Source organism: Struthio camelus, chromosome 11 (genome assembly GCF_040807025.1).
Source record: "Struthio camelus isolate bStrCam1 chromosome 11, bStrCam1.hap1, whole genome shotgun sequence".
Classification (NCBI taxonomy): Eukaryota; Metazoa; Chordata; class Aves; order Struthioniformes; family Struthionidae; genus Struthio; species Struthio camelus.
In genome coordinates, this window is record NC_090952.1 from 12040688 (window position 1) to 12065945 (window position 25258).

At 49.5% G+C, this 25258-nt stretch overlaps 3 protein-coding genes across 9 annotated transcripts; 1 reads left to right on the forward strand and 2 right to left on the reverse strand.

The window, feature by feature from the left end:
- Positions 1-1046: 1046 nt before the first annotated feature.
- On the reverse strand, positions 1047-10511 carry UBE2A (ubiquitin conjugating enzyme E2 A). The gene is made up of 6 exons (XM_068956987.1): positions 10109-10511; positions 9708-9788; positions 9591-9616; positions 4128-4217; positions 3003-3091; positions 1047-2530 (listed from the first exon to the last, which is right to left on the reverse strand). The coding sequence occupies exons 1-6, from the start codon at positions 10150-10152 to the stop codon at positions 2402-2404; spliced, it is 459 nt and encodes a 152-aa protein (XP_068813088.1). The 5' UTR covers positions 10153-10511; the 3' UTR covers positions 1047-2401.
- Positions 10512-10581: 70 nt separating this feature from the next.
- Positions 10582-19329, forward strand: STEEP1 (STING1 ER exit protein 1). Of its 7 annotated transcripts, none has more exons than XM_068956988.1 (9): positions 10582-10715; positions 11114-11182; positions 11287-11958; positions 12359-12476; positions 12845-12886; positions 13460-13598; positions 14122-14211; positions 14345-14437; positions 15202-19329. In XM_068956988.1, the coding sequence occupies exons 3-9, from the start codon at positions 11835-11837 to the stop codon at positions 15262-15264; spliced, it is 669 nt and encodes a 222-aa protein (XP_068813089.1). In that variant the 5' UTR covers positions 10582-10715; positions 11114-11182; positions 11287-11834; the 3' UTR covers positions 15265-19329. The 7 variants fall into 7 exon arrangements, with proteins under 7 accessions (XP_068813089.1, XP_068813091.1, XP_068813096.1 ...); XM_068956990.1 differs by having other exon boundaries at positions 10600-10711; XM_068956995.1 differs by having other exon boundaries at positions 10600-10711; positions 11526-11958.
- A 3480-nt stretch (positions 19330-22809) lies between these two features.
- SLC25A5 (solute carrier family 25 member 5) lies at positions 22810-24966 on the reverse strand. Its single transcript, XM_068956996.1, has 4 exons — positions 24679-24966; positions 24078-24564; positions 23819-23959; positions 22810-23204 (listed from the first exon to the last, which is right to left on the reverse strand). Exons 1-4 carry the CDS (start codon positions 24787-24789, stop codon positions 23047-23049), a joined length of 897 nt encoding a protein of 298 aa, XP_068813097.1. The 5' UTR covers positions 24790-24966; the 3' UTR covers positions 22810-23046.
- Positions 24967-25258: the final 292 nt, after the last annotated feature.

Genomic DNA, 25258 nt, shown 5'->3' on the forward strand with positions numbered 1-25258 from the left:
CACATTGCCATTCAGAAATGCTCGTTTGTAATAGCTTGCAGAAACACAACAGATAGATAGATGGGAGAGGGGGAACAGGTAAGAGCCTTAGTGTAGTGTTTTGTTGCCTTCAGTCTTCTGTTATCAAGGCAGAACTTGGTTGGGGGCCGGGGCTGGAGGAAAGGCCACTGCTGGACCGTAACGCGAGGTGTGCACCTGCATGCTCAGGCTGGAGGTGTTAATAAGGCTGGAAGAGGAACTAGCTGCACGCTTGATTGCTTGGCTCCGACTTGGGAAACCTTGCACAGGAAGGCTGGCCTTAAGAAACAAACAAGCTGCTTGCTTGAGCCAGAATTGCTCTGGCCTGGCTTGACCATGCACACTTGAGAGGCTGTCAAATCTAGCCACATGCCCAGACTTTACTAATCCTATGTTGTGGTTGACATAAGCAGCTGTTATGAGCCACCAATGGAAACACTCTGTCCTTTAGGAACATTAGCAAGCATAACTTAGGCAGGCCTTTAATGGTAAAAATATATATGCTGCTGCATGTGAGTCTGCAGCAGTCTGGGGTCAGGCCCTTCCACTTAAGCCAGAAGGCCTGTTCATAGGCCTACCACAGCAGTAGAGGAATAAATCCCACTTTAAAGGCTGTGTTAGCTGCTTTCCTCATCGTAGTTAGGTGGCAGTACCAGCTTCTGTTATGTGTCACTCATTTTAAATCCCCATCTCCCCCTCATCGGACAGGAGGGAAGGAGGAAGCTGACTCCTGTATTTGGTTCATAGCTGAGCCCTTTAAGTTACTGTAATTAACTCATTTCTCTACTAGTTAGCTGATCCTGGCCTGTCTCGCCTTCTCCCCCACCCCCAAGCCACCTTCAGGCTTTGGAATGATTTTATTATGTCTGCATTATCAACAGTATAGTTTGTCCCAACCATGCCAGCTTCTTCCTGGAAGGAAGGAAGTCATAATCCTGCCTTAAGCAGGTCCATGGAGCTTATCTTCCACCTATACATTTTTAATGACTTCTACCGTCCAAGCTGAAATAACCACAGTTATACAGCTCTTGCCTATTTATACAATAAGCATTTAAGGTTACACTTTATTTACAAGTTTTGAAAAATGTACAGTTTCTTACATGGGTTACTTGTGCAAAGTTATACTTCTCAACTAACAGACCAATGTGTACACAAGACACAGGAACAGTGGACAACACAATTGTAGGTTTTATCCCACGCTGCTGCTTAAGGTACTGTATCCAAATGTACAAACTTAGCCTTACAAAAAAGTGAGTCTGGACTTACAAATGTTTCTTCAGGGCTGAAAAAATACTTTCATAAAATTGAAGGAAAACTAACTGAAGCATGCAGCTGTAGCTCACACAAACCACAGAGTAATCTACAAAGAGCAGGAACTGCAGAGCCTCAAGTGCCCACCCCAAACTACTTTATTCAAACTTTCCAAGAGGCAAAGTTGGATCCCAACAAACTTATCTTTCTCAGATAAAGATAAGGGGAAGGAGGGAGAAAGACACTAAAGAAACATTATTCCACCTTTGGAACACTGCGGGTTTTACTTCTTCCTTATTTTGGAAGGTTTTTTTACTCAGAGTACCACAGCTCTACCTTGTTTTGTCCAGTAATGCCTCAGTGACAGGACTATAGAAACTTACTGAAGCAGTCTCTATAGGTATGTGCTTTAACACACTATTTAAAATTAAAAGAAAAGAAAAAAAAAAAGGGTTTTGTTTCTCACCCTAAGCAAAGAGCAAAGTACCCCCAACTGCAGTGATTTATGTATAAATATACATAAATCTTGCACATTAAGTGCAGAAGCAACTGGCATCCCATGGTCTTACTAATGAGTTGAACTGGAATCAATTTGGAAGTTTAAGAATTTTTCATGGGCATGGAGTTGATAAATCAGTACAAAGGGGAAACAAGAGGTTATTTCTTTACTCAGTACTTACAAATGCAGTGAGGGGCTAAACCAATAATAGAGGTAAATGACCAGCCTGGACAGATCAGCACTTTAGTAATATCAGTTAAAAAATGTACGTATATAAACATCCCTTTTATCAAGCTACACATAAGCATCACTGTGTATAACACAATTACACTTAAAAGCTTAGTGTACACTACAGAAATGCACAATACTGCCCTAAGACTGGAGAGGGAGCACAGAAAATGAATTCAGCGTCAGTAATTCTTTTGCAAGTAACCCAAGTACAGTACATTTGACTTCAAAGTGGGTGCTTTCTGATGTCCAAGGAAAAGAAGCTTCAGCAAGGGAGGGTGGCAACAGCACAACAGCTATTCTGCTTTCAAAGTAAATGCAGTGATGCTAGGAGGAAGAAGATGACTCAGACACTTCATATATGATTTTCCTCATCACCAGAGTGTTCATTTGCATCATCCTGGGTCAACAATCACGCCAACTCTGTTCTACTATTGCAGAAACCCGTTTTTCATATTCCCGCTTATTCTCTTGGTATAGCTGAGCTGCTTGGCTGTTTGCTGGACTGTTAGGATTTGGCTCATCCAGTAGAGACTGTGCAAAGAGAGGAAGAGATTCTTAGACGCTTACTTAAAGAGTATTTGCAGCATGTTTAAGTCTAACACATTCCTTAAAGTATCCATACTAATAAAAGAGTACACCAGTTCATCTAAATATAGATGATAGATCGTTAAGACTAACGGCATTTTAACTAATGGTTGTATTCTGGTTGTAAGGTATTGGAAGCTTTTTCTATTAGTCTTACTCATAGCAGCCTAGGCAACGTGTTTTAATTGACAGCCAAGCAGCAAGATCCAAGCAGCACAATCATTAGCTGCGTCCCTTTCATGACCACCTACTGCTAGCAAGTCCAGTCAATTTACATCTGGTAGGTATTCATACTTCAGCCAGCATAGCAGCCACGCTTTGATCTTTGTTATCAGGAGCAAAAATCTGCTTTTTTCTGAGCTGTATGTCAAAACATCCTAATCTAATTCTGCCTTTTCATGCAGAGTTATCTCTTTACCTGTATGGATGTTAAGATGGAGGAGACATCGTAAGTAGGACTCCAACGATTCTGAAGAATATCCAGACATATACTACCATCTGCATAGACTAGAAAAGGTTCAAGAAGAATGGCTTAAAACAGAAGTTGCAGAACTACTCAGTTTTTTTTTCTAGTATTACCTGCTCCTGAAAACCTATTTCCTGACAAATACTAGAAAAAGTCAGTGTTTGACAGACTTAAAGCCAACACTGTATGTAGGAACAGATGAGGCTTGTCACTGGCAGCTGCCTGAGGTATATTTAACTTCAACCCCTGCCTATTCTTCAAAGCCAGGCTTTTCTGTGACATTGTAACTAGTGCTATGGAAAGGATGAAAAAATATGAACAGATTTAAGGCAAAAAACTTAAGTTACTAAGGTACCTACATGGAAACCAAACAGAATACTAGCAAAAAGCTGTCTACATATAAGGCTTCCCCATAAAGTATCTACAACAATTAACGTCCAGGCAACTTTCTCATGACAGTTCTAGAAGAACCTGCCCTCTCCCCACCACCTCCTACTCAACTTAACCCACAAGCGCTTACTTGCTACATTTGAAAGTTTCAGGAATTTCTTCATCAACCTGATATCTGTTTGGTGACAAGGAATGCATCTCCAACCTTTAATTACCAAGGGAGGTGAATAATGAAGTGATCTTATTATCACCACCTATAGCTGGAAACCAGAAACCAGTAGTGCATTTCAAAGTATGCCATCCAAAGTTCTTACAGGCACTTTTGTTTGTTTTTGAAGCTGACTGCATTCAGAAGTGCTACAACGATACGCACGTGAAATATTTACGTATAAATGTATAAAGAGAGCAAGGCATCTGCTATTTAAGCAAGTACAAAAATATTCTTTTGTCAGGTTTAACAGACAATTGAGAGACTCTGCTGTTAACACCTATAAGCGAAGAGGCTCCTCTTACTGCCCCTTTCATTTAAGGTCTAAACACTGATCACATATCCATCCTCAAAGAAATTAAATAGACTACACTGGAATTTTAATAGCTTATTAGACAGTAAAGGCTTTTAAAATAATCTTTTTTTCTACAAAGCTATAGAAAGCTATAGTTAAAGAAATGCATTATGCAAGTACTTACCATTTGGATGAAACATTTTAGAGACAAATCTAACAGTAGGTGGCTTATTTGGATATTCTTCTGTGAATTCTATTGTAAGTTTGAAAGTTCCTGGAGTTGAAAGAGAGATAAGTAACCTTTTATTCAGAATAAATTTACACAATGGACAAACAAATAGCGTCCCCCCCTCTGTAAGTACAGACTGGTACAATTACAGTCACGTATACATGCTGGATGTAGAATTCGGATTGCTCGATCACACAGCGATCAACCGTTGTGTTCTAGAAGCGTTTCTCCTGTGACTTCTTTTATTGGTGAAACTACTGCTGTACTCAAAATATTTATGTAAGGAAATAAATCCATCTTTGAAGTTTTCCTCTGGAAAGCTTAATTCCAGCACTTTGTAAAACAAGCAAGTGTGGCACCGGCCATGATTTAGTAAATCCTACAGCTTGGAACATGCTATTTTTATTATTTTTATTTACCTTTTTTTTTTTCCTGCTTAAGTTTTATCAGCTCTAAAGTAATCAGACAATATTGCAGCAGAAGAGCAAAACCTAAATCAGACAACTAAAAAAAAGAAAAACAGCATTTACTTCCACCCTAACTAGCTTTCCCCTAAGAGAAAGGCTGGTTGAAAGGAGCCAGGGGACTGTAGAGTTAAGTTTCAATCCAAATGTTTTAACAGCCTTCATCAGCTTAAGTTACTTTAGCCCTTCTCCTCAGGCTATGACAATCTGAGAATAAAGAGTCTGTCAAGTAAGCTGTATAAATCCAGGTCCAAGCACTAAGCGCTGCTAGCCATTCAAATCAGTACCTGTAGCACTACACACACGCCACTTCAAAACATGCAAGGTTCTCTTCACTACGCTGTCACCTCAGGGTCACGCATCCGGGAAACACAGTATGAAGTGTCTGGGTATGCCTAGGGATTAATGTAGGACGTACCGTCCTACAAACATCTCTCTGTAAAGGGAAAGTACCTTATAGTAATAGCTGTAAGAAGCTGTCACAGCAAACAGATACTACTTTTTTTTTTTCCTCCCCCTTTCTCTGAGAGGCCTTCTTGCATGAGCAATGACAATTCCCCGCGCTGTCCCATACTCTGTGGGTAAACTAAAATTCAGAGGTTCAAACATGAAGCTCATCCTTGCTCAGTACTGTCAGAAATTAGACTAGTGCTGGAAAAGTTTAAGTTACTCCCTCATTTGGCTGGCAAACGTGCCAACAGTTGGTGGCCGGAAAACAGATTTTCAACCCCTTTCCGTTCTGTCAAATCAGTAAGGATCAACAATATTTTCAGAGACGTTTCCCTTTATAAGGGGATAAACTATAGAGTTGTGGTGCAAGAAGTAAAGGCCATTGCTTGGACATGCCAGTGCACATAAGAATACAGAGCACAGCTGCCTGAGCTTTCTGTACAGCAGTGGAAAGCCTCAACATCCTAAAAATAAGCTTTGTATGCTAGTTTTTTTTATTACTAGCCTAACAACATAAGAGCAGTATGCCATCTTACTGTAAAGCAAAGGGAACAAGAATAGCGTAGCTTACTGCTCAAGTGAAGTCTGTGCATTAAGATCATTCAAATCGGTGGAAGTCTACAGCGTTGCTTTCAAGTCTTACCCTCGCTAATCCAGAGGTACAGAGGCAGGTCTGAGACTTAGTTCTTTTAGATCAGCTTGAAAGCCAATACTGGAGAGTTTAGTAACAGCTTCTGCCAACTACAGGCAGTCAGCTTAGGACTACCCTTCCTTCCCTACATGGTGACAATTCACAGGCAATATCAGCACTCTGGAATCAGATGCTTAGAGAACTCATCAACTCTCCCTGCCCTAGCTCTGGTCTCAGTATCCTCCTATAAAGTACTAAAGTAGACGCTGTCTTCTGTGGAGGAGTGACTAGGCAAGTAGCAGGCTGAAAACCGAGTACAAACCATCAAATAGAGGTCAACAAGCGCACGTGAGAAAATGAAAGTTGTTCCAGAACACTGACTGAAGCAGGAGCAGAGGGGACAGATAAGGTGGCCAAAAAGTAGTATCAAGGGCAGTCTGGTCTTAGAATCCATTTAAAGCTACCGAGAGAAAGGGAAGCCATCTGTCCCACTAGGGACAGTGCGTTACTTTCAGCACAGGCCTGAGTGAGCAGCTAGACAGTTTCCAGCTGGAATATCTAGGTTCTCAGACTCCCAAGTCAAGACCCAGACTAGAAACGGTTCTTTTGAAGAGCTCCCACAGTGCCCAACACCTTGTCATCTAGCTTTATTAAAGGACAATTCCAGAACTTCATTGAACGAAACTTCAGGGTCACTCACACCTAAAGCCTACACAAGTGAAACAGGTGTCATGACACACAACACTGGGGATGAACCTTCAGTGTCCATAGGCTATCCCGTCCTTATTTTTATAGCTTTCCATTGGTGAGCCTTTCAACTTATCCTAGTCAGCCAAATTTAAAACAAAAAGCATAGTGTTCACTGTCCTGATTGATAGTTAACACTTGATATTAGGAGAGCATTCTCTTTTCTGTCTTGCACTTATGTTGCAGCTCTGCTTCTTCTATCTTAGGGGTTTGAGACTTTAGTATGGCTAAAAGGGAGGCTTTCCCCATGGCTTGTGGGCTGGCCCGTGTAGCCCCTGACCAGGGCATGCCAGAGCATCCCAACTTGGTCCTTCTAGCTGCAGGGAGCAAGACTGCCCCCCCCCCCCCCCCAATTCCAGTGTCCATAAAGCAGGAACAATTTCTTCCTCTCCAGCCTAAGGAGACAGAATCCACATTCCTTAAGCAAGGAAGAAACCATACAGAGGGCAAACACATTGCTTTCTCTGTTCACTCCTCCTGCACGATGACAATACTACAACAGCTACGTTTTTTAACTCTCTCGTTAAACCAAGAATCCTACATTAACCACAGTATCACAACTCAGTTTTTCAGAAACAAGTCTGAAGGCCTGGGAGAGCCTGGGTTTCCATCACAGTGAGAATCACCTTCGATGCCACACAATATAGACTCCTAGAAATACAGTAAAGGGGAGCACAAACATCCCCAGAATCCTACTGCAGACACCTACAATTGAATCCTCTCAAGCCAGAAGATGGAAGTTAAAGGCTGTTGATCTAAATTAGTACTTGCTCCCAGGCAGATTCAGCCTGCATACAGAGTTGTGAAAACACCCTCTAAAGTTTGGGGGTGGAGGGAAAGAGAGTTTGTTGGCAGCGTTGAATAAGTAAGCAAGCACAGCAAGTAAAGAAAAGTACATTTGAACTTAAGGTTTTCAATTCAGATAAACCTAAGAAACTTTGGAATTTGAGATTCAAGGGAGGCCTCACCAGAACGAGGATGAAGAACTGTAATTTTCACTGTGCTGGAATTACTATAGCTGCAGTTTAACAAGAAAATTTTCACAGGCTACTTTCACACAAACCCATATATTTGGAGTCTAGCAGTACCACCAGGAAGTGACAGAGTTCAACAACCAAAATACAAAGTGACTTCTGAAGAACTAAGCCCTGTGAAGACTTCACGGGAAGAATTACAGAACGCTAGCATACATTTGGCTCACGAGGGGCTGAACAGCTACAAAACAAGCCCAAACTAACATCTGAATACTGTTAAATAGAAGGTCCTTTTATTTTACCCACATTAAGCTAAACTGCATCTTAACTGTGCTACCATTAGTCCTCTCAGTTAAGGGGGGGAAAAAGCACATAGAAACCACTACATCCATATCTCTAGGCACCACTTAGTGTTTTGTTATCTAGCACAATGTAAGATATGTGCCAGGGGAAAGGAGATAAGTGTATCCTGCAGCTCAAGACATATCTGTTTTCCTGAGCATGCGCCGTGAAAACACACACTTTGCTATGAAAAGAGCAATCCATCAGACACCAAGATTATATTATTATAGCAACCAAAGCAGTAGGACAGCCGTAGCCAACACAAGCATCAGTTTGAACTTCAAACTGCTGAGAGTGCAAGAGGCCCTAAGTATGTGAGATAAAGGCACAATACTACCATAATGGAAAGCCACAGACACAATCAATAAGTCAGGGCACTCGGAAGCAGTCTCCAGTCTTCAGTCAATAAATGGATACATATGGAGAAAGCCCTTATAACATCTGTTTACCTCATGCTGAACTGGAAGTGACTGAACATGGAAACAACCTGCAATTTACCAGGTCCACACTGGAAGGAGAAGGCCTCCAAACAGCAAATCATTCTATTAGTGCCCGTGTACCAAGAACCCAGGCAGCTCTATCAACCCTCACAGAAGTTTAAGGAAGTCCTCCTCTTAAGTTTCCAAGATGAGATTACAGAAGACACTTGTGCCATTTCTGTGATATTTGTTGGAGAACACTCAAGTTCCAAACCACATTAGACTTTCTTCAAGAAACTTCTAGAGCTTCTTGCATAATCATGTATTTAAAAACAAAAACAAGTAAATGGAGTTTTCTCAGGTATGAGATACTGAAAGTATTCAACATCTTCACCGAAGAGATGTGGAATTTACAGGCCTGCCTACAGGTGCTACCTCTGAGGATAAGCAGAGACAAAGGAGCCAGCCAAAAACAACTTAAGAGTTAAAGAGTTTTTCCTATGCTTTTGGCATGAGTCATGAAGATCTAGGATTAATTATAGCCCTGCACTGAAAGTATCTTAAAATAAATAAATAAATAAGCAAGCATCACTGAGTTCAATTAGACAGTATTTCATGTCTAACGAGTTTCTACAAAGATGCTGAAACATTCATACAGCATCAGTAGAGCTATAAAAGAGAGCAAGGCCAGACAGAAACAAGTAGTGCACAGGTATGTTACACAGACCTATTTAGTCAGCTTTGAAGTTGAAAAAGTCATTTTAATCTTTAACCTGGAATGATACTGATTGTAGTAGAGTGAGGTAGGTGGCAAGAAAAGAAACTTCTATTCTGAACTTCCTCAAACACCCAGTCCATATCCTTATGTTACCTCGCTCACACTGGGACCTACTTGTAAAGCATTTTCAGCATCAAAAAAGACACAACCCAAGATATGTCATTCGAGATGACAACAGGTCTATACCAGGTTTTTGGCAGTGCTCCAACTATAAACACGATCTCTAAAACACGATCCAGAATTCAACAAAAACGTTCTGATATCCCTAGAATGGTATGTTAGATCAGACAGAGGACAGCCTGATTTGGTGATTATGAGCAAGCCTCTACAGGCTAATTTGCACGTTTTCATAAATCAAGGTCAACAGGCTAATTTGCATGTTTTTGTAAATCAAGGCAGCAATCTAGGTCTATTCCACTTTCTTTAGGTGGGGAAGGAAAGAGATGCACTGAAGTCGCGGGCGCGGCACGGCGACGGAGCGCTGCCAGGCGGATCCCGGACTCGCCCCCTCCCCACCCCAGGCCCGCAACTGCCGCCCGGCCCGCGGCAGGGCCCCACCGAGCCTGTGCCAAGCCGCCCCTCACCCGAGAGGCCCGCGCCCCGCCGCACTTACCGTCCTCGAAGGGGGTCCCCTCGGGCCTAGAGGAGAGGAAGCAGAGCACAGCGTTACCGCGCGGCACCTGGGCTCGCCCCCCCCCCGCCCGCCCGCCCGCCCCGCGGCCCCACTCACCCGAAGATGACGGCGTTCCACACCATGATGTTGTTCTCGGAGGGGGCCCCGCTCACGCCGGCCGGGGGATCCTCCTGCAGCCTGCGGGGCACACGGAGGGCTCAGGCGCCCGGCCCCGGCCCCGGCGCCCCCGCCCCGGGGCGCCACCGGCGCGGCTCGAGCCACCGGCCGCCCCCCCCCCCCCCCCCGCGCATTTGGCGTAACCCGGGCAGGTAGCTACACGCCCCTGCGCAAACAGCGTAACCCGCGCCCAGACGGCGTGGCCCGGCGCTACGCAATCAGCGGAGCGCGCCCTACCCCGCCGCCATGTTGTGCTGGCCCCCTCCTCCCCCGGTGGAGCTGAGCCCTTCTTCCTCCTCCCGCTCGCCCTTCCCTTTCCCCTCAGCCAGCGGCCTCGATACCTCTTGAAGTCCCGCATGAGGCGCCTACGGGCCGGAGTGGACATGGCGGGCGCAGGGTTATAAATCACTCATACACTATCGGAGGGAGAGACGCGGCGCCTAGGGACGGCGGCGGCAGCAGCGAGCTCCGGAGGCGGCGGCAGCGCTGGAGAATAGGAGCGACCGCGGCCGCTACCACCGGGCCGGCGCGGGGGGAGGCCGCGGGCTGCGCCGACTCCTCCGCTGCTGCCGGGCGAGCCCGGCCTGTACCAACTGCCGCGAGGGGGCGGGGGGCGGAGCCGGATGCCGCTCGGCCCTCGGAGCCGCCTCTACCACCGCGGCGGAGGGGGCGAGGCCTAGGGCACCGGGGACTGTACCAATGCCTGCCGCGGACGGAGGGAGCCGGAAGCGGAATGGGCCTGCTGACGTCATGGAAGGAGGGCGGGCCGCCTTGCCTTCCCAGAGCCGCGTCGCGCGTTCCCCCCCGCGGCGGCGCTGCTGGTGGGACGGGCGGGCCGCGGCGGCCCCGCCCCCGGGCGGTGCTCAGCCTGGGCGTTTTGTGGTGGTAACTCAGTGGAAAACGGTGTCTGCTTCTGCTGCTGTGTTTTGCTTGTGGCTTAGAGGGCAGGTGACGTTGGGCGTCTTTTGGACCCGTGGTTTATTATCATTTATTTACTCACAGTAAATGTTTCTTCTTCTATAAGCGTCCGTGTGCCATCTCCTGTTTGCATTGAATTGTTTCTGAGCCAACATCCACCCTCCATTAAAATCTGGTAGCTAGTGCACTAAAATCATAAGTCTTTAGTATCTTGACTAATAATTAAAAGAATGAAGGGAGGTCTTTCTACTCCTTCACCTGCTATGGTGCATTTTCTGCTCTCGCATAGTCTTCTAAGAGAAAGTAATCTCTCTTCTACCTTTCTTGCAGCCTTTGAGCGTAGAGAATTTCTCTCTGCTACGACCTAGAAGAGACTGGATAGACCCTGTTTTTGTAACTTATCCACATTTGTATCTTATGTAATATAGTTATGTGGGGAGGTGGCTTAAGAAAAAGACGTGGGAGGAAGACTCATTCCCATTGACAGAACTTGTCAGGTAAGAGAAAGAAATGGCTAAAGCTTATCAGACATTGAAAATATTGCTTGCATGGCTACACTGAAAAATCTGTCTTATTCTTGGCCTTCCCTACTTTTACTCAGACTGCACAATAAGAAACGGGCAAGTTATTGATGTTTGTCCAAAAGAGACTTTGTTCCACTTCCTGGGTTCTGGTATGCATGAGATCGCTATTCCTCTGCGGACGATCGAAGCCTGGACAAACCTGAACGGAGCTATTCGAAAGGAAATCATTTTTAACCATCTTTCCATTCCTCACAACTCGGAGTGCCTTTGTGCTGAGATCAGGCCCAGATGAGGCTACTTTATTTGTTGCTTTCAGAGAAATTACTCAAGGTCTGAATTCAGCTGTTCCGGCTCTGCTTCTAACGTGCAATCGCGCTGGACTGTCCTGGAGTTGGAAAGCGGATCCGTTTAGCTCCCCTGGTGCTGACCCGTGTGACCAGCCTCACGCTTCCCAACTGCAGGAGAAGCAGCCATAGCCCCTCGGTGCAACCCGCTGCCTCGCCTGAGGGAAGGGGCGCTCCGCTCCCGGCGTTGGTTGCTCCGTCGGCCGCTTCGCCCGTGACGAAGGGGCGGTGAAGGGGCGGCCGCGGCTCCGCCCGCCGGGGCGGCGCTGCCGGGCGCCGCCATGCCCAAGGTGGTGTCGCGCTCCGTCGTCTGCTCCGACACCCGCGACCGCGAGGAGTACGACGATGGCGAGAAGCCGCTGCACGTCTACTACTGCCTCTGCGGCCAGATGGTGTTGGTGCTGGGTGAGCCGGGCCGGGCCGGGGAGCCCCCGGGCAGCGCCTTCCCCTCAGCGGCGGCGGCCGTTGGCCGGGGGGGGGGGGGGAGCGGGGCGGCCGTTAGCGGCGCGGCCGTTGGCCGGGGGGGGGGGGAGCGGCGCGGCCGTTAGCGGCGCGGCCGTTGGCCGGGGGGGAGGCGGCGCGGCCGTTGGCCGGGGGGGGGGGGAGCGGCGCGGCCGTTAGCGGCGCGGCCGTTGGCCGGGGGGGAGGCGGCGCGGCCGTTAGCGGCGCGGCCGTTGGTCCCCGACGCGGCCCGTCAGGCCGAGCGGGGCGCTCGGGGCCGGGGAGGGGGGAGAAGGAGGGGGGCGCCGCCGCCGCCGCCGCCGGCCGCGGACCTGAGCGGCCGGGGCCGGCCGTGTGCCCGCAGACTGCCAGCTGGAGAAGCTGCCCATGCGGCCGCGGGACCGCGCCCGGGTGATCGACGCCGCCAAACACGCGCACAAGTTCTGCAACGCCGAGGAGGAGGAGAGCGTCTACCTGCGCAGGTGGGCCGGCGCCCCGCTCGGCTGGGGCTCGCCCCTGCTGCGCGCCGGCAAGGACACTGCTGGAAGCGGCGTCTGAAGGGGGCCGGTGAAGGAGCTCGGGTTTGATGCCCCCCCCGCCCCTTCCCCCGCTGAGGATTACCCCTCGCAGCTTCCCCAGCGTCTGCCCCGTTTATCCTCTCCGTCTGCTGTGTCCGTTTCCCTTGCTATCCCAGATGGGGAGATCCTTCAAAGTCCCTCTGTAATTTGGGAAAAGTGAGCGTCCCAGCCTTCATATCCCTATCCTGCTAGAGTCACTTCCTTTTACAGCCGAGTGGTCGTGTCTGGGGCCTGTGCGCTTTTCTTAACGTGCTCTCTCTCTCTCCCCCCAGGCCAGAGGGTATAGAGCGACAGTACAGAAAGAAATGTGGCAAGTAAGTGACAACAGAGCCAGTGTTCACAAGACAGCAGAAAACAGTGTTTGTGCGTGCTTGTTTACATTTTTCAACCCTCCTTGATTTGCCGTGCCTCCTTAGAAATAACATTTTAATCCCTGTTTTAGTTACTGAAAATAGCCCTCCTGAGAAGGGTCTGTTACAGTGTTTTACAACCTTGATCCATGTCAAATCTAAAACTAGAATACTGCTTGACGCTTCCTGTCATTTCTGTACAGCACTGTTTGTTTTATTGAGCTACTTGTTTTTGTGACCTAGGAAAACAGGGATGAGCTAAGCGTGTGTCACTGAGTGCAAAGGAAAATGGGAACACTAGGATAATCAAAATCAGAAGTTACTGACTAATTTTTAATGGCTGCTGATTTATTCTGGTATCATGCGTTTTTGTAAAAGGCTTCAACCTTTCAAAGTGCATTTCAACCCTTAATTGCTGCAAGAACAGGAGCATGGCAATCGTGATTTCGTTTAGTAATTTTTGGAGTCCGTCTGTTAGGTAGCTACGGGAATCCAGAATCTGGGTTTTCTTACAGCTAGATATGTTTCTGTTTTCAGGTGTGGACTGCTGCTCTTTTATCAACACCAACAGAAAAACGCTCCAGTGACTTTCATTGTCGATGGTGCTGTGGTCAAATTTGGCCAGGGCTTTGGGAAAACAAACATATATACTCAGAAACAAGAGCCTCCCAAAAAGGTAATCAGCTTTAGAGCAGTAACAAAGCTGTCTCTGCTTTTCAAAAAGGTGCAGTGGATAAAATGGCCTAATTGGGAGGAGGAGGAGGACCTGTAATAAGATAACTCAGCTCTGTCTTCTCCATGTGTGCCTTTAGTCTTTCGTTACAGAGGTCACAGCAGCTTGGAGTCCTAGAACTAAAGGACAGCAAAGTGAATTTGGAAGTCTGGACTCTGCCTGATCTTTGGCCTCAGTTACCAGAAAGTTTCAATTTGTAAATAGGTCAGACTGGTAGTCACCCCAGTCTGTGTTGCCAAGCGCACAGATTCTCAAAATCTGGCTCATCTAGTTATATGTAGGCAAGTTTGCTCCTGATAATGACAGCTTTGAGCCCGGAAATCACTGGGGCTGCTTCTGCTGTGCCACCCACAAAGTTCATGTAATCTTAATGACTTGTATAGAAGCCTTAAAAGCTTTGGGGTGGGGAACACTTAGTAACTCAACTGTTCCCAGAGTCTAACAAAATACTCTACTTGTCGTGCAGGTGATGATGACCAAACGGACCAAAGATATGGGCAAGTTCAGTTCGGTCACAGTCTCCACAATCGATGAAGAGGAGGAAGAGATTGAAGCGGTGAGTTTTCTCTGCCCTCAGTGCCAGTCAGATCTGAGCTGGGCAGCTGAATCAGAGCTGATGGTTACCTCACCAGCTGGATGAGATGCTATTAGTCTAGGGTTTACTGTTGCAAAGTGACACTGTGTTTCAGAGGGAGATTGCAGACTCCTATGCACAGAATGCAAAAGTGATTGAGAAGCAGCTGGAACGCAAAGGCATGAGCAAAAGGCGGCTACAGGAGTTGGTGAGTGTTTTCCTCACTGTTGAACACCAGTCCCTGTGATCTGTTGGCTGTCTATGCAGAAGTTATCTTGCAGATCAGACCGAGTATATCAGAGTATAGAGAGGTCTTGGTACAGTCATAGGTAATCTGTAGCTTTGTCAGGATCTTTTTTCCTTTACAGATTGTACAGAGGTGTTCCTCTAGTCCTCCTGAACTTAAAATCATGCACAACTACCTATCGAGCTAACCAAGGAGCAGCAGGCAGAGCTTTTGCAGGGAGACTCTCCTTGACCTGTTGGACAAGGAAAGTGGAAGGAGAAAACCATGCTGAGGCATTACCAACCAGAGCACCCCCAGTGCTGTGCTCTCAGGCTTGCTTGCCAGAGTGGGTCTTTGCCATGAAGCGCTAGTGGGAACTAATGCCATAGTGGAGGACCTGCCAGCTCTGGGGCGCTGGAAAGGTCACCTGGAGAATCAATGGCAAGAACATCCCAGCTGATCTTACCTGCTGTGACAGGACAGTAGAGGGGAAAAATCTTGCAGCTCACACCTGAGGATAGAAAGTATGAAACTGTCTCCTGTGTAGTTAGTCTTGGGCTTTTCATAACTTTAAAGGTGCTCCCCTTTTGGCACCTCAGGGGAGGAGTGAGTCAGTAAAGAACTTGAGCCACTCCTGTTCCTGGTGTGAAAAGCTTCCTGTGGTCATATAAGACGACCAGATCTCATTGGACACTGAAAAGAAACGTTCCCAGACATTATTTCATTGTCTTAATTTTCTTAATCAGGCTGAGCTGGAAGCCAAGAAAGCCAAGATGAAAGGAACCCTGATCGATAACCAGTTCAAATGAAACGCTCCACATCGCTGCGTATTTGGAGATGGGAGGGAACTACCAGGAACTCCTGCAGCTCTGTCTCAGCATAGTAGAAATAACGGACAATATTCAAGAGCAATGTGCTGCAACCAGCTTGAAAGTTGAGTCTCTCCCTAGTATGGGTGATGCTCTGATATTTTAACAACTTGAATGGCACTGGAAAATTATCTGAAACTGCTTTTTTTTTTTTTTTTTTTTTTTTTTTTTTTTACACACCCAGTGTTATGCCAAATAGCAAGCCGTTTCAGCCAGAACGCTTAGTTTTGGGGAAATGCTTTACTGGGTGCCTGCATGGGTTCAATGCACCTTTACATGCTTGTCTTTTTGTTTTGATAATTTGCAGTTGCGCATAAGATTTCCATAAATGTAGTAGAACAACAGGCCAACTGTGCAACAAAGAAATCCTTACAAAAACAAGCTATGTGCCTGTTGTTCTTTCTGTTGTTTTAAGGGTATCCGAATCGTGCAGTACACGCTGAGAAAGCTGCCGTTTCAGCAAAGGCTGGAACAACTCAGGCGCAAGGTTTAGGAATCGCACTGCCGCTCACCCTGATCAGCAGAGGGGCTGGCAGAGGTAGTAGGTTAGGCTTGGCAGTAGCTTTCTAAGTCTTAGCTCCTACTGAACATCAGAAAGCAGCAATTTTACAGAATTCCACAATTAAAACTATACCAACAGATACCTGGCGGATATAAGAATGTGAAATCCAGCCCTACTTTAAACTACTGAAAACAAAAACTGCCTAGGTATTAGACCATTAATGAGTACAGCTATGTAGTCTGAAACTTTACTGATATAACTGGTGATCGTTTCAATTAAAATATAGCTTCATCTCTGAACTAACCTTTGAATGCGTTGACCATTAAAGACTTGGACAAAGACAACATTAAGAATCCATGTGTAGAAGTACTGTCTGGTTTGGGCAAGAATATTTTGCTTGATCTCTCTTATACAGTCTAATGGTACTCCATAGTCCATGTTACTCATTGTTTCTCTACTTGGAATTAAATGCCACTTTATGGATTTGAACTATAACACATTTCCAAGGACGTTCTTACTCTATGAACTATGCCCAAATAATCTGTGAGCAATGTACAAGATGAAGCATCTCCCATAGTGCTTATGGAAAAAGTTTCTTTAATCAGTAAAGACTTTCTGTGTGGTTTTATAAGCTTAACTGGAGAACTAAGGTCTGCTTAGATGAAGGGTGTATCCTTTCTTTGGGAAAACAAGGTGTAAAGGAGAGGGAGAACTCCCTTCCAGAGCTGGCAGGCTGGAATGGGTATGTCAGCTCTGGAAGGCAGAGGTCAGTGTGCTGATTTAAGGTTGGGCTGGGTAAGCACATGTTTGAGTGAACACAAGGCAGTGCTGATCTTGCTTAGGGCTGATCTTGTGCTAATCTGAAGCCTATTTCCAGAGGTTTGTCAGTTAAGCAATTGTAAGGTCGTGTGTAATAGCTGGGAAGGGCAAGAGAAATTAGTGGGTACAACTCCACACAAAGGAGCGTGCTCCTTTTCTTAGTGCGGTAACACAGTGCAGCCAGGCGAGGGTCTCAGGGTTCCTGTCGGGAGCTACCCAAGCCCGAAATAACTTGGAGCTTGGTCTCCCCTTCACCCAAGGCAGTGCGTCTCCCTGGGCTCGGAGGAAAGGCAGCAGACAGGCATCGTTTATATGCAAAATACTGTTGAATTCAGCTGCCTGTTCTTCTGGAACTGGGAGATGTACTTCATGGCTAACATACCTGTATTTAAATTGCTCTGTAAAAAACAGGAAATTCTTTTCCAAGTGGGAGCCAAAGACAGAAGACAGCTTTGGAATTTTAAAATATATATTTTGAAGAGTCTGAGCTCTGCTGAGATGCAGACTTCTACTTAGTCTGCAGTTGTCATAAAGGATGACCTATGGTCCTGCTTCAAGTAACATCAGGAACAAAAGCCCAGTCCTGGGAAAAAGTGACTTAGAGCTTTCTCTAGACACACCAAAGCTGGCCAGTTTGTGTATGCTGCTGACACAAGTACCAAGTCTGACCACACATACACCAGGTTCTTGCTAGGCCTAGGGCCTAGGGTAAGGGTTGGCGTTAGAGAAAGCCCAGTGCTCCAATTAGAGCAAGGCTGCAAAAGGGACTGCCAAAGGAAATCACCCCTGAGAACCTACTAAGTACAGCCATGGCTGCAGGTCTTGGGCTAAGGGTCCAATAACAATTAGGGTAAGGTTTAGCTTTATGGTTAGGGTTATGGCTAAGGTTAGGAGCAAAAACACATAGGGCTCCAACCGAAATGGGGCTAGGAACATCAGTGCAGTTGGATCAATAGAGCACAAAGAAAGTCTGGTAAATGCACAGCTCAGCACAAGTTGTCCAAAGCAGCTGTTATCAACCATCACTAACGTCTTCAGCTGCAAATCTCAAGCCTTGAGGCAGTGTTAGTAGTACAGCGCAGCAAAAGCACATTTCCTTTTCGGCTTTTAGAATGCCAGCCCATACATAGCAAGTGTTTTCCAGTCTTGTAAGTAGAGACCTGCCTAGTTTGTCTCAGTCATGGACCTAGTCAGAAAGAGGAGGAAGGATCTTGTGAAGATAACTATCTCTTAGGTATTTTTAATACAGTCTAGCTATGCAATGCAGTTTGTCGCTGAAACATCTACAATATGGAAAATCTGATATAAGACATGATTAAGCACATATTTCTTACCATGTGTGACTAGATCTGGCTCACAAGAATTTAAATCAAATTGGATTTTTAATTTCTAGATCTAAATGAATTAAAAGATGTTATCTGACAATAGCAACAGGAAGCAGAGGCTTCTAGCTGAAATCCTTCGTTTAAAATAGAGACAGACTACTAGTCATTCTGTAGCGTTTCTAACACCCTGGTAGCAACCAGCTAATGTGCAACAGTATTCGAACTAAAGGAGGACTGTTATGTACATAAGAATTCGTCCTGACCTGGAGCCATTCCAAAGCAAGGCAACATGTGAATTAAAACTAGGAATGGAGAGCTATTCCAAGAATAATGCCAACACAGTCAGTCTTACCGGAAGTACGGGTTTCTTTCAGTGGGATAGCCCAGTCCGATTTCCCAGAGCCATAGGAACAGCATAGCCTGAATTACCAGGTCAGAAAAACTCCGTGTGTTGCAAAGCTGCCTTGTTCCTGTAAAACACACACCGTTTGTAAATGCTAAACTGAAGTGGTAACAGTGAATCAGAAATTGTCTATGAAAATTGTAGGTGTCCCTGGGGAGCAGTACGGCATCCTCCTTCCCTGCCTCCCCACATGCAACTAATGCCATCGCAGTGGCACAGAGGTATCCGTTAACACTGAAACTTTGGTCAGGAGGTGGCATAAAGCTGTATCTGCATTTATCTCCTTGGCCTCCTGCTCTGCCTCAGCTCCAGGCAGGTTAATAGCATCCCCAGGGTCAGCATAGCCGTGCTCAAGCCTCATCGCCATGCGCGTGTGGTTCGGCGCCCTGACACCGGCTCTGCGTGCAGGCCAGGCTTTGCACGCAAGCAGAAACATGTTTCGGTAGTTACCTGAGCATATCAGCGACCACAGCAGCCGGCTGCTGGTGCAGTCCCACTCAGGAGCGCGTTACATGCTGGCAGAGCCCTTCGCTTGCTCCTTCAGCAGTGAAAGAGGAACACCGCTGAGCTGAGCTCAGCTGAGAAGACTGCAAGAAGCTGGCAAAGGTCTCTGCGGAGGGCCCTCATTTGCAGCCTGTTGTTGCTCAGCAAAGTCGAGTCAGGCGGGCTTGAAGCTAGGTAAGAAAGGATGCTGGAGTTACCTGCTGTTTTCATACTCCATCACTTTCATGCTGAAAATAGTTGTCCAGAACAAAAATCCAGTGTCCCCAGCATTAGCTGGGATTTGAGGATTTAGACAGAGATCGCTGTCTTCTTACTCTGTGAGAGTCTGCCTTGATTTGTTATTTGCAACTATGGCCTCCAGTTATTAAAGTAAGAGTTTGTGCATCACAGACAGTACATTCCTGCTTGTAAATGAACACGTTGTTTGGACATAATAAACTTTTCAATGACTACTGTGGCTCTGTTATTAGTTTCAGGGGGTTAATTAGTGGTTTGTATGCTCGCGAGACCATGCTCCCAACCCCTGCTGTCACCTCCCCAGGCAGCGGGATGGGGCGGCCGCAGGTTTTGGTGGGACGCCGCAGCTTGGCGGATCAGCTCTCTCCAGGGTAATGGGGCTGTGGGGCAAACATGCAAGTGTTTGCTCAGAGCTAACGCATCTACGGGTGAGCAAGGCGAGCCCTGGGGCGGACGCTCCGGTGGACAGTTAACTTCGCACAAACTGCTGATCGGTTTGGCGCTCGGGCAGCGACGAGGCCGGGGCTGGAGCGGGACCCTGGAGAGTTCGGTCCCGACTTCGTCACCGCTGCCGACTGCCTGCGTGAGCCGGAGTCCCCCGCTCCAGCTGTGCCACCATGCCCATCGGTAGAAACGGCCTTGCCTGCCCCTTGCCACCTCGGCGCGTTTTGTCGGACGCTTTTCCAGGGTGTTATCTAGCTCAGGGGATTTTCAGTCCTCCAGGGCCTGCAAATTACTTCCATGAAAGGCAGCCAAGAAAGGACGCCCTTGCCACCAGGGCCAACACACGCTGTGGGGCCCTGCGTTTCCCTGGGAAAACACCTGGTAAGCCACAAATGGGGGAGAAAAAAAGCCCTTTAAAACCACTACTCCTGCCCGAAGGGCTGGCCCCTTACAGCCTGCGGGGCTGCAGCCCTCCGGGAGGAACGCGGCTGGGGTGGGAGGGGAGGGGAGGGCACCCCTGCAGCGCAGCGTCCCCGGGCGCCCCCGCCGCTGCGGGCGCCGGGCCGGGCTGGCACGCACCCAGCGCCACTCACCGCCTGCCTGAGCCACCACAAATATTTGATGTGATCCCGTGCACAGCCCTGCTGCGTCAACAGCTCGTCAGCCCGGGATTTACAGCAGCCGGGCTGGCGAGAGGGCCCGTGCGCGCCCCGAGATCAAAGCAATGTCACGGGAATTTGTTCACCTCTTAACAGGCAGCAAGGGGGCAGAAACGCCTGGACTGGACACAGCCCCTTAAAGGTAAAACATGATTATAAGATTTTCACTGTTTCAAAGTTTTGTTTAAAAACAGAATCCCTCCCGGGATCCCGGCGCCCTTGGGGCAGCACAGCCCGGAGGACAAACCGCCGGTGTTGGAGGGGCAGCTTTCAGCTCGCTGCCTGGCCGTGGGCGAACCCGTCCCCTTAACCCTTCTGTAACGTGCTCTTACGCTTGCTGGCAAAAGCAGCGACTGAACCCACAAACCTGTTTCCGCAGCTAAAGCCGCTCACTGAAGAGTTACCAGGAGGGGAAGGTTAAATCCCCTGCGAGCCAGGGGACGGCTGCCCAGCCGCGTGCACCGGAGGTGAGGCAGAGCGAAACTCAGGGCTAGCTCTGCTCCGTGTCTCCCATGCACCAGAGCTAAAAACAAACACAGAAACCATAAAGCATACATTAGGGTGGTTCCCAAGTCCCGAAGACAGCGAGCCGCGTGCCCAGCGCAGCACTGACTCGGTTTGTTCAGCATCCCTGCAGAGCAGGTTGCACGGTGGGGGGGAGGGGCTGTTTTTTAGCACTCCTGCATTAGCGAGGAAGGGGAGAGCGCCCGGGGAGCCCCCCCTCCTCTCCACTGACTCGGCTGAGAGCTGTGGTCTGAGCCCTGCAGCAGCCCTGGCTCGGCTGTTTTAGAGCTGGGCAGCGCAGCCTGGCTCAGCGCTCCCTCGCCCGCCCCCACCTGCAGAAAGGGACCATGCGCTTACCCTCATCATCCTCACCCTGCTAACGGCTGGCAGCAGCCCCTGCCGGCCAAGCAAGCCCCTCGCTGAGCAATCAATCAGCAGCGTTTCGGCAAGGCCTTTGCAATTCAGGAGAGCTCAGCAGCTGAAGGCAGTAAGAGCAGAAAGCCCTTAATGAATTAACCTGCATTTGGGTATGAGGGAAGGGCTCCCTGCCAAGGCTGCCGCGGCAGCGTCCCGTCCCGCCGGGCTGCCGCCTGCCTCTCAGGCCCAGGCGTGCTGCCTGCGGTTGTGCCTTTGCTCTGCTTCTCGCTGGGAAACTTCCAGTCCTTTTCATTCCCGCCGCAGGTAGCGCCGGGGGGGGGGGTCACACCGCATGAGCCCAAGAGCAGTGTGAAAGCACCAGCCAAGGCTCAACAGCACGGCTGAGGCAGGGGTGCCTGGCCAGGGCAGCCCCCAGTGGTTTCCCACCCCTCACCTGATCCAGCACCCACTAGTTTCACTGAGGGCACTTTGTGCAGCAGAGGAAGGTGGATTTGCACTGCCGACCACCTGCAGATCCCTCAAAACAAACAGCGGCACTGACCGACGAGACCGTCTCCCATCAGGAGTGCAGATGTCTGTCCACGCAGATTGGACTACACAGACTCCAGCTGCAGTCAGACGGTGCTGCGCTCTCACACCTAGCTCACCTGGAGCTGATTTCAGCAACAAAAGCAACTACTGCCCTTTGCAACCCAAGTGCTTGTTGTCAGCCTTGGCTAGTGGTTGAGATCAGTTTCAGTGACTGAGAGCAACTGCTTTGAACAAGCCTGAGCAGCCAAAAAGCATTATTCAAAGGAGGGGAGGCCCTCATCTTGAGGTCAGAGAGCCTGGACTGGGAGAGCGTTCTTTCCCCCCCTGCTCTCTGGACTGAACAGCTTCACTCAGGCAGCTCACAGAGCCATGGAGTAGCCTGGATAAAAGCCAAGCCACCCACGTTGCCAAGGCTTGGAGTGCTTTCCCCAGATTGTTCCAGTAGCAGGAAGGAATTTCCCTCCCTCTCACAAATTTGGGACTGGGGAGAGCTTAGCTCTCAGAGGTAAGTGATGGGCTGGAGACCTGGCTCCTTGCCTGGTTAAGGGCAGCCCAGGCACAGAACCAGCTGTCTTTGCTCAGCTACTGCATCTGGGCAGCCCAAAACCTCACATAAGGGCAAGTCTAGCCAGAGGCTTAGCAATTACCTGCACTTATTTTCTCTGGCTGGGTTTTAACATGCCTGAGTAGGTAGCTTGCATTCTGGGCCAGAGCACATGATCCTATCTCCTTGCTCTTCCAGAGGACGGCAAATACTCCTTAGACATCTCTCCGGTCTCCCAGGCCTTTAGCTCAGCTGGGAGGGCTGGTGATTTGAAGGAGGGTGAGGTTGCATCAGCACAAGGGAGCACTTAGGCCAAAAGCAGGCACTGGTGGAATATGGGCAGTATATCAGCTCCTGCTACTGGGGGGGCCTCTGGAGAGGCCAGCTGGGAAGAAAAAAAAAAAAAAAAATGTATCTGAGCTGCCAGTCCTGACTCCAGCACTTACTGCTAAGGCTCCATTAGGAGGCAATAGTACATAGCTTTCTTGACAGGCAGCGTTATTTGCCTGCAGGAGGCCCGGCATAGCTAGCAGTGAGCAAGGCATGTAGGATGGATCCCACCTTCTCCACAATCACTGTGCAGAACCACCTCACTAGAGCTGCTGGGAGAACAAACACACACAACACAAGGGAAGTTGGTTTCAGACTTTTATTTTTTCATACTCTTTAAGCTGGAGCGATTGAAATAGAAACCATGTTTGAGTCCCGTTAGAGGAATGACTTCATGAAGACAGGGCAGGCAGTCACCCCTGCCCCATGCCAACCTGTATAAATACCAGTTGCCACTGATTAGTAACTAGACCGTTTTGATACAGTCCATGAATGGTCATAGATTACATAACACAACATGCCAGTTCAGAACAGGAAATAACTTATGTGTACTTCTTGATTTCGTCGTACAGGACTAGGACAAAAGCACCACCCATTCCTCGGAGTACATTCGACCAAGCACCTTTGAAAAATGCCTTGGAACCCTCATCGCGGGCAATCTTCCGCCAGCAGTCGATCGTGCCGGTGTACATTATGTCAGCTGCAGGAGATAAGAGACTGTTAGGAAACTGATGCCCATGACCCCCAAAACGAGGTGAGAAATGGCCTAACTTATCTGCCAGCTTCACAACCTCAAGTCAATCCTGTTTCTTGTCTTACATTCTCCAGAATTATCACATTAGAGGACAATATTGTCCAGGAGATATGCTGCAGCTGCAGCACCCCTAGGAGACACTGGAAAGACCGGTTTGAGCAGGATGCAACTACTGTTTGCTACACACCAACACTTCCAGATCCAGCACCCACTGCACAGTCAGCCAGGCCATGCCTGCAATGAGGAACATCTCTTCTTGGCCCAGAGACACTGGTTTGCAACATCCTTGGGCAAATTATGCTGCTATTGCCTATTCACAGAAATCTTGCTTGTGCATGCCACGTTATAGGAGTTCAGAGTGGACGGATCCATCTGTTCCTCCCACCTAACATCTACCTAGGCTCCTGGAGCCCCTCTCACACTGTTCTGTTTGCAAAAGTGGGGGGGGGGTAGCTACAGGTTTGCTGAAAGCAAAACCATTCTGCCTTCATCTGAGGTCTACGAGCAGCTGTTTCTTCAAGGATGCCCAACACTTCCCTACACAGGAAATGGAAACTTACTTCCTTTACGCCCGGACTGCATCATCATGCGACGACGAACCGTATCGAAAGGATAGGAGGTCAAGCCAGCAACAGCAGTGACCGTCTGAGCGATCATCCAGCTGATGACGATGTGGGTGTTCTTTGGGTCAGGAAGCATGCCTAGGGGACAGAGGGTTTTGCATGGGGACACCAGGCGAGCCAGCAGCACGTGCCAAAATAAGCTACAGATCTGCTGCGGTCCAGCATCTCTATTTCAACTAAATTTCAGTCCACCTACCCTTTGCGGTGTCGTAGATGCCAAAGTAGGCAGCTCTGTAGATAATGATGCCCTGGACAGACACATTGAAGCCTTGGTAAAGGCCCCTAAGGCCATCCGACCGGAAGATTTTGACCAGGCAGTCACCGAGCCCACTGAACTCTCGGTCAGCCCCCGCTTTACCCACATCAGCGGCCAGGCGGGTTCGGGCAAAGTCAAGGGGGTAGACGAAACACAGGGACGTGGCGCCGGCGGCGCCCCCGGACGCCAGGTTACCCGCAAAGTAACGCCAGAACTGGGTCCTTTTGTCAACGCCGCCCAGGAAGATCTGCTTGTATTTGTCTTTGAAGGCAAAGTTGAGCGCCTGGGTGGGGAAGTACCTGATCACATTGGCCAGGTTGCCGCGCCAGAAGGACAGGACGCCCTGCTCCCGCGGGATGCGCACCACGCAGTCGATGATGCCCTTGTACTGCTTGTCCGCGGCGATCTGCTTGCTGGCGTGCTGCACCTGCGGGAGGGCCGCCCGTCAGCGCGGGCCCCGCCGCCGCCCGCCGCCCCCCTCTCCTTGCGGCGCCCTTGGGGAGGCCCCGCCGCCGCCGCCGCCCCGGGCCCCGCCGCTCACCTGCAGCAGCAGCTTGACCCTCTCGATGGGGGCGACGGCGGTCTTGGAGATGGCGGCCGCCACCCCTCCGGCGAGGAAATCCTTGGCGAAGGACACGGCCGCATCGGTCATGGCGGGCGGCGGCGGCGGGCCGGGAGCGGAACCGGGAGCGGAGCGCGGCCGGGAGCGGTGCGGTGCGGTGCGGTGCGCGGGGCGGCGAGCGCGCAGCTGAAATGGCCGCCTTATATAGGGGCGGCGGGCGGCCACGTGGGCGCGGGCGCGCCCCGGCGACGCGCCGCCGCGTCCCGCCCGCCCATTGGCTGCGGGCGAGGGGGGGCGGGGCCGCCGCAGCGGGGCGGGAGGGGAGGCGGCAGCCGGCAACCGCCGTGGAGGGGGGGGAGGGGGAGAGCGGGACCCCCCGGGGGGGGCCCACGCGCATCCGGCCCACGGGGGACGACGCGAGGCGCCGGGCCAGCCGCGGCCGGGCAGCAGCGGCTCTGCCCCGGGGGGGCTCCGGGTCGCGCAGCGGGGCGAAGGCGCCGCCGTGACTTCGGCAGGAGCCGCCGTGGCGCGACAGACAACGCGTCCGTGACGGAGGGGT

Coding starts and splice junctions, on each gene's coding strand:
- UBE2A (XM_068956987.1), bottom strand. CDS start 10,152: ATGTCCACTCCGGCCCGTAGGCGCCTCATGCGGGACTTCAAGAG. Junction 9,789..10,108: donor CTCATGCGGGACTTCAAGAG/GTATCGAGGCCG, acceptor TGTGCCCCGCAG/GCTGCAGGAGGATCCCCCGG. Junction 4,218..9,590: donor GGGGACCCCCTTCGAGGACG/GTAAGTGCGGCG, acceptor TTTCAACTCCAG/GAACTTTCAAACTTACAATA.
- STEEP1 (XM_068956988.1), top strand. CDS start 11,835: ATGCCCAAGGTGGTGTCGCGCTCCGTCGTCTGCTCCGACACCCGCGAC. Junction 11,959..12,358: donor CCAGATGGTGTTGGTGCTGG/GTGAGCCGGGCC, acceptor GTGTGCCCGCAG/ACTGCCAGCTGGAGAAGCTG. Junction 12,887..13,459: donor TACAGAAAGAAATGTGGCAA/GTAAGTGACAAC, acceptor TTCTGTTTTCAG/GTGTGGACTGCTGCTCTTTT.
- SLC25A5 (XM_068956996.1), bottom strand. CDS start 24,789: ATGACCGATGCGGCCGTGTCCTTCGCCAAGGATTTCCTCGCCGGAGGG. Junction 24,565..24,678: donor GGGTCAAGCTGCTGCTGCAG/GTGAGCGGCGGG, acceptor GCCCTCCCGCAG/GTGCAGCACGCCAGCAAGCA. Junction 23,960..24,077: donor CATCTACGACACCGCAAAGG/GTAGGTGGACTG, acceptor TCTGTCCCCTAG/GCATGCTTCCTGACCCAAAG.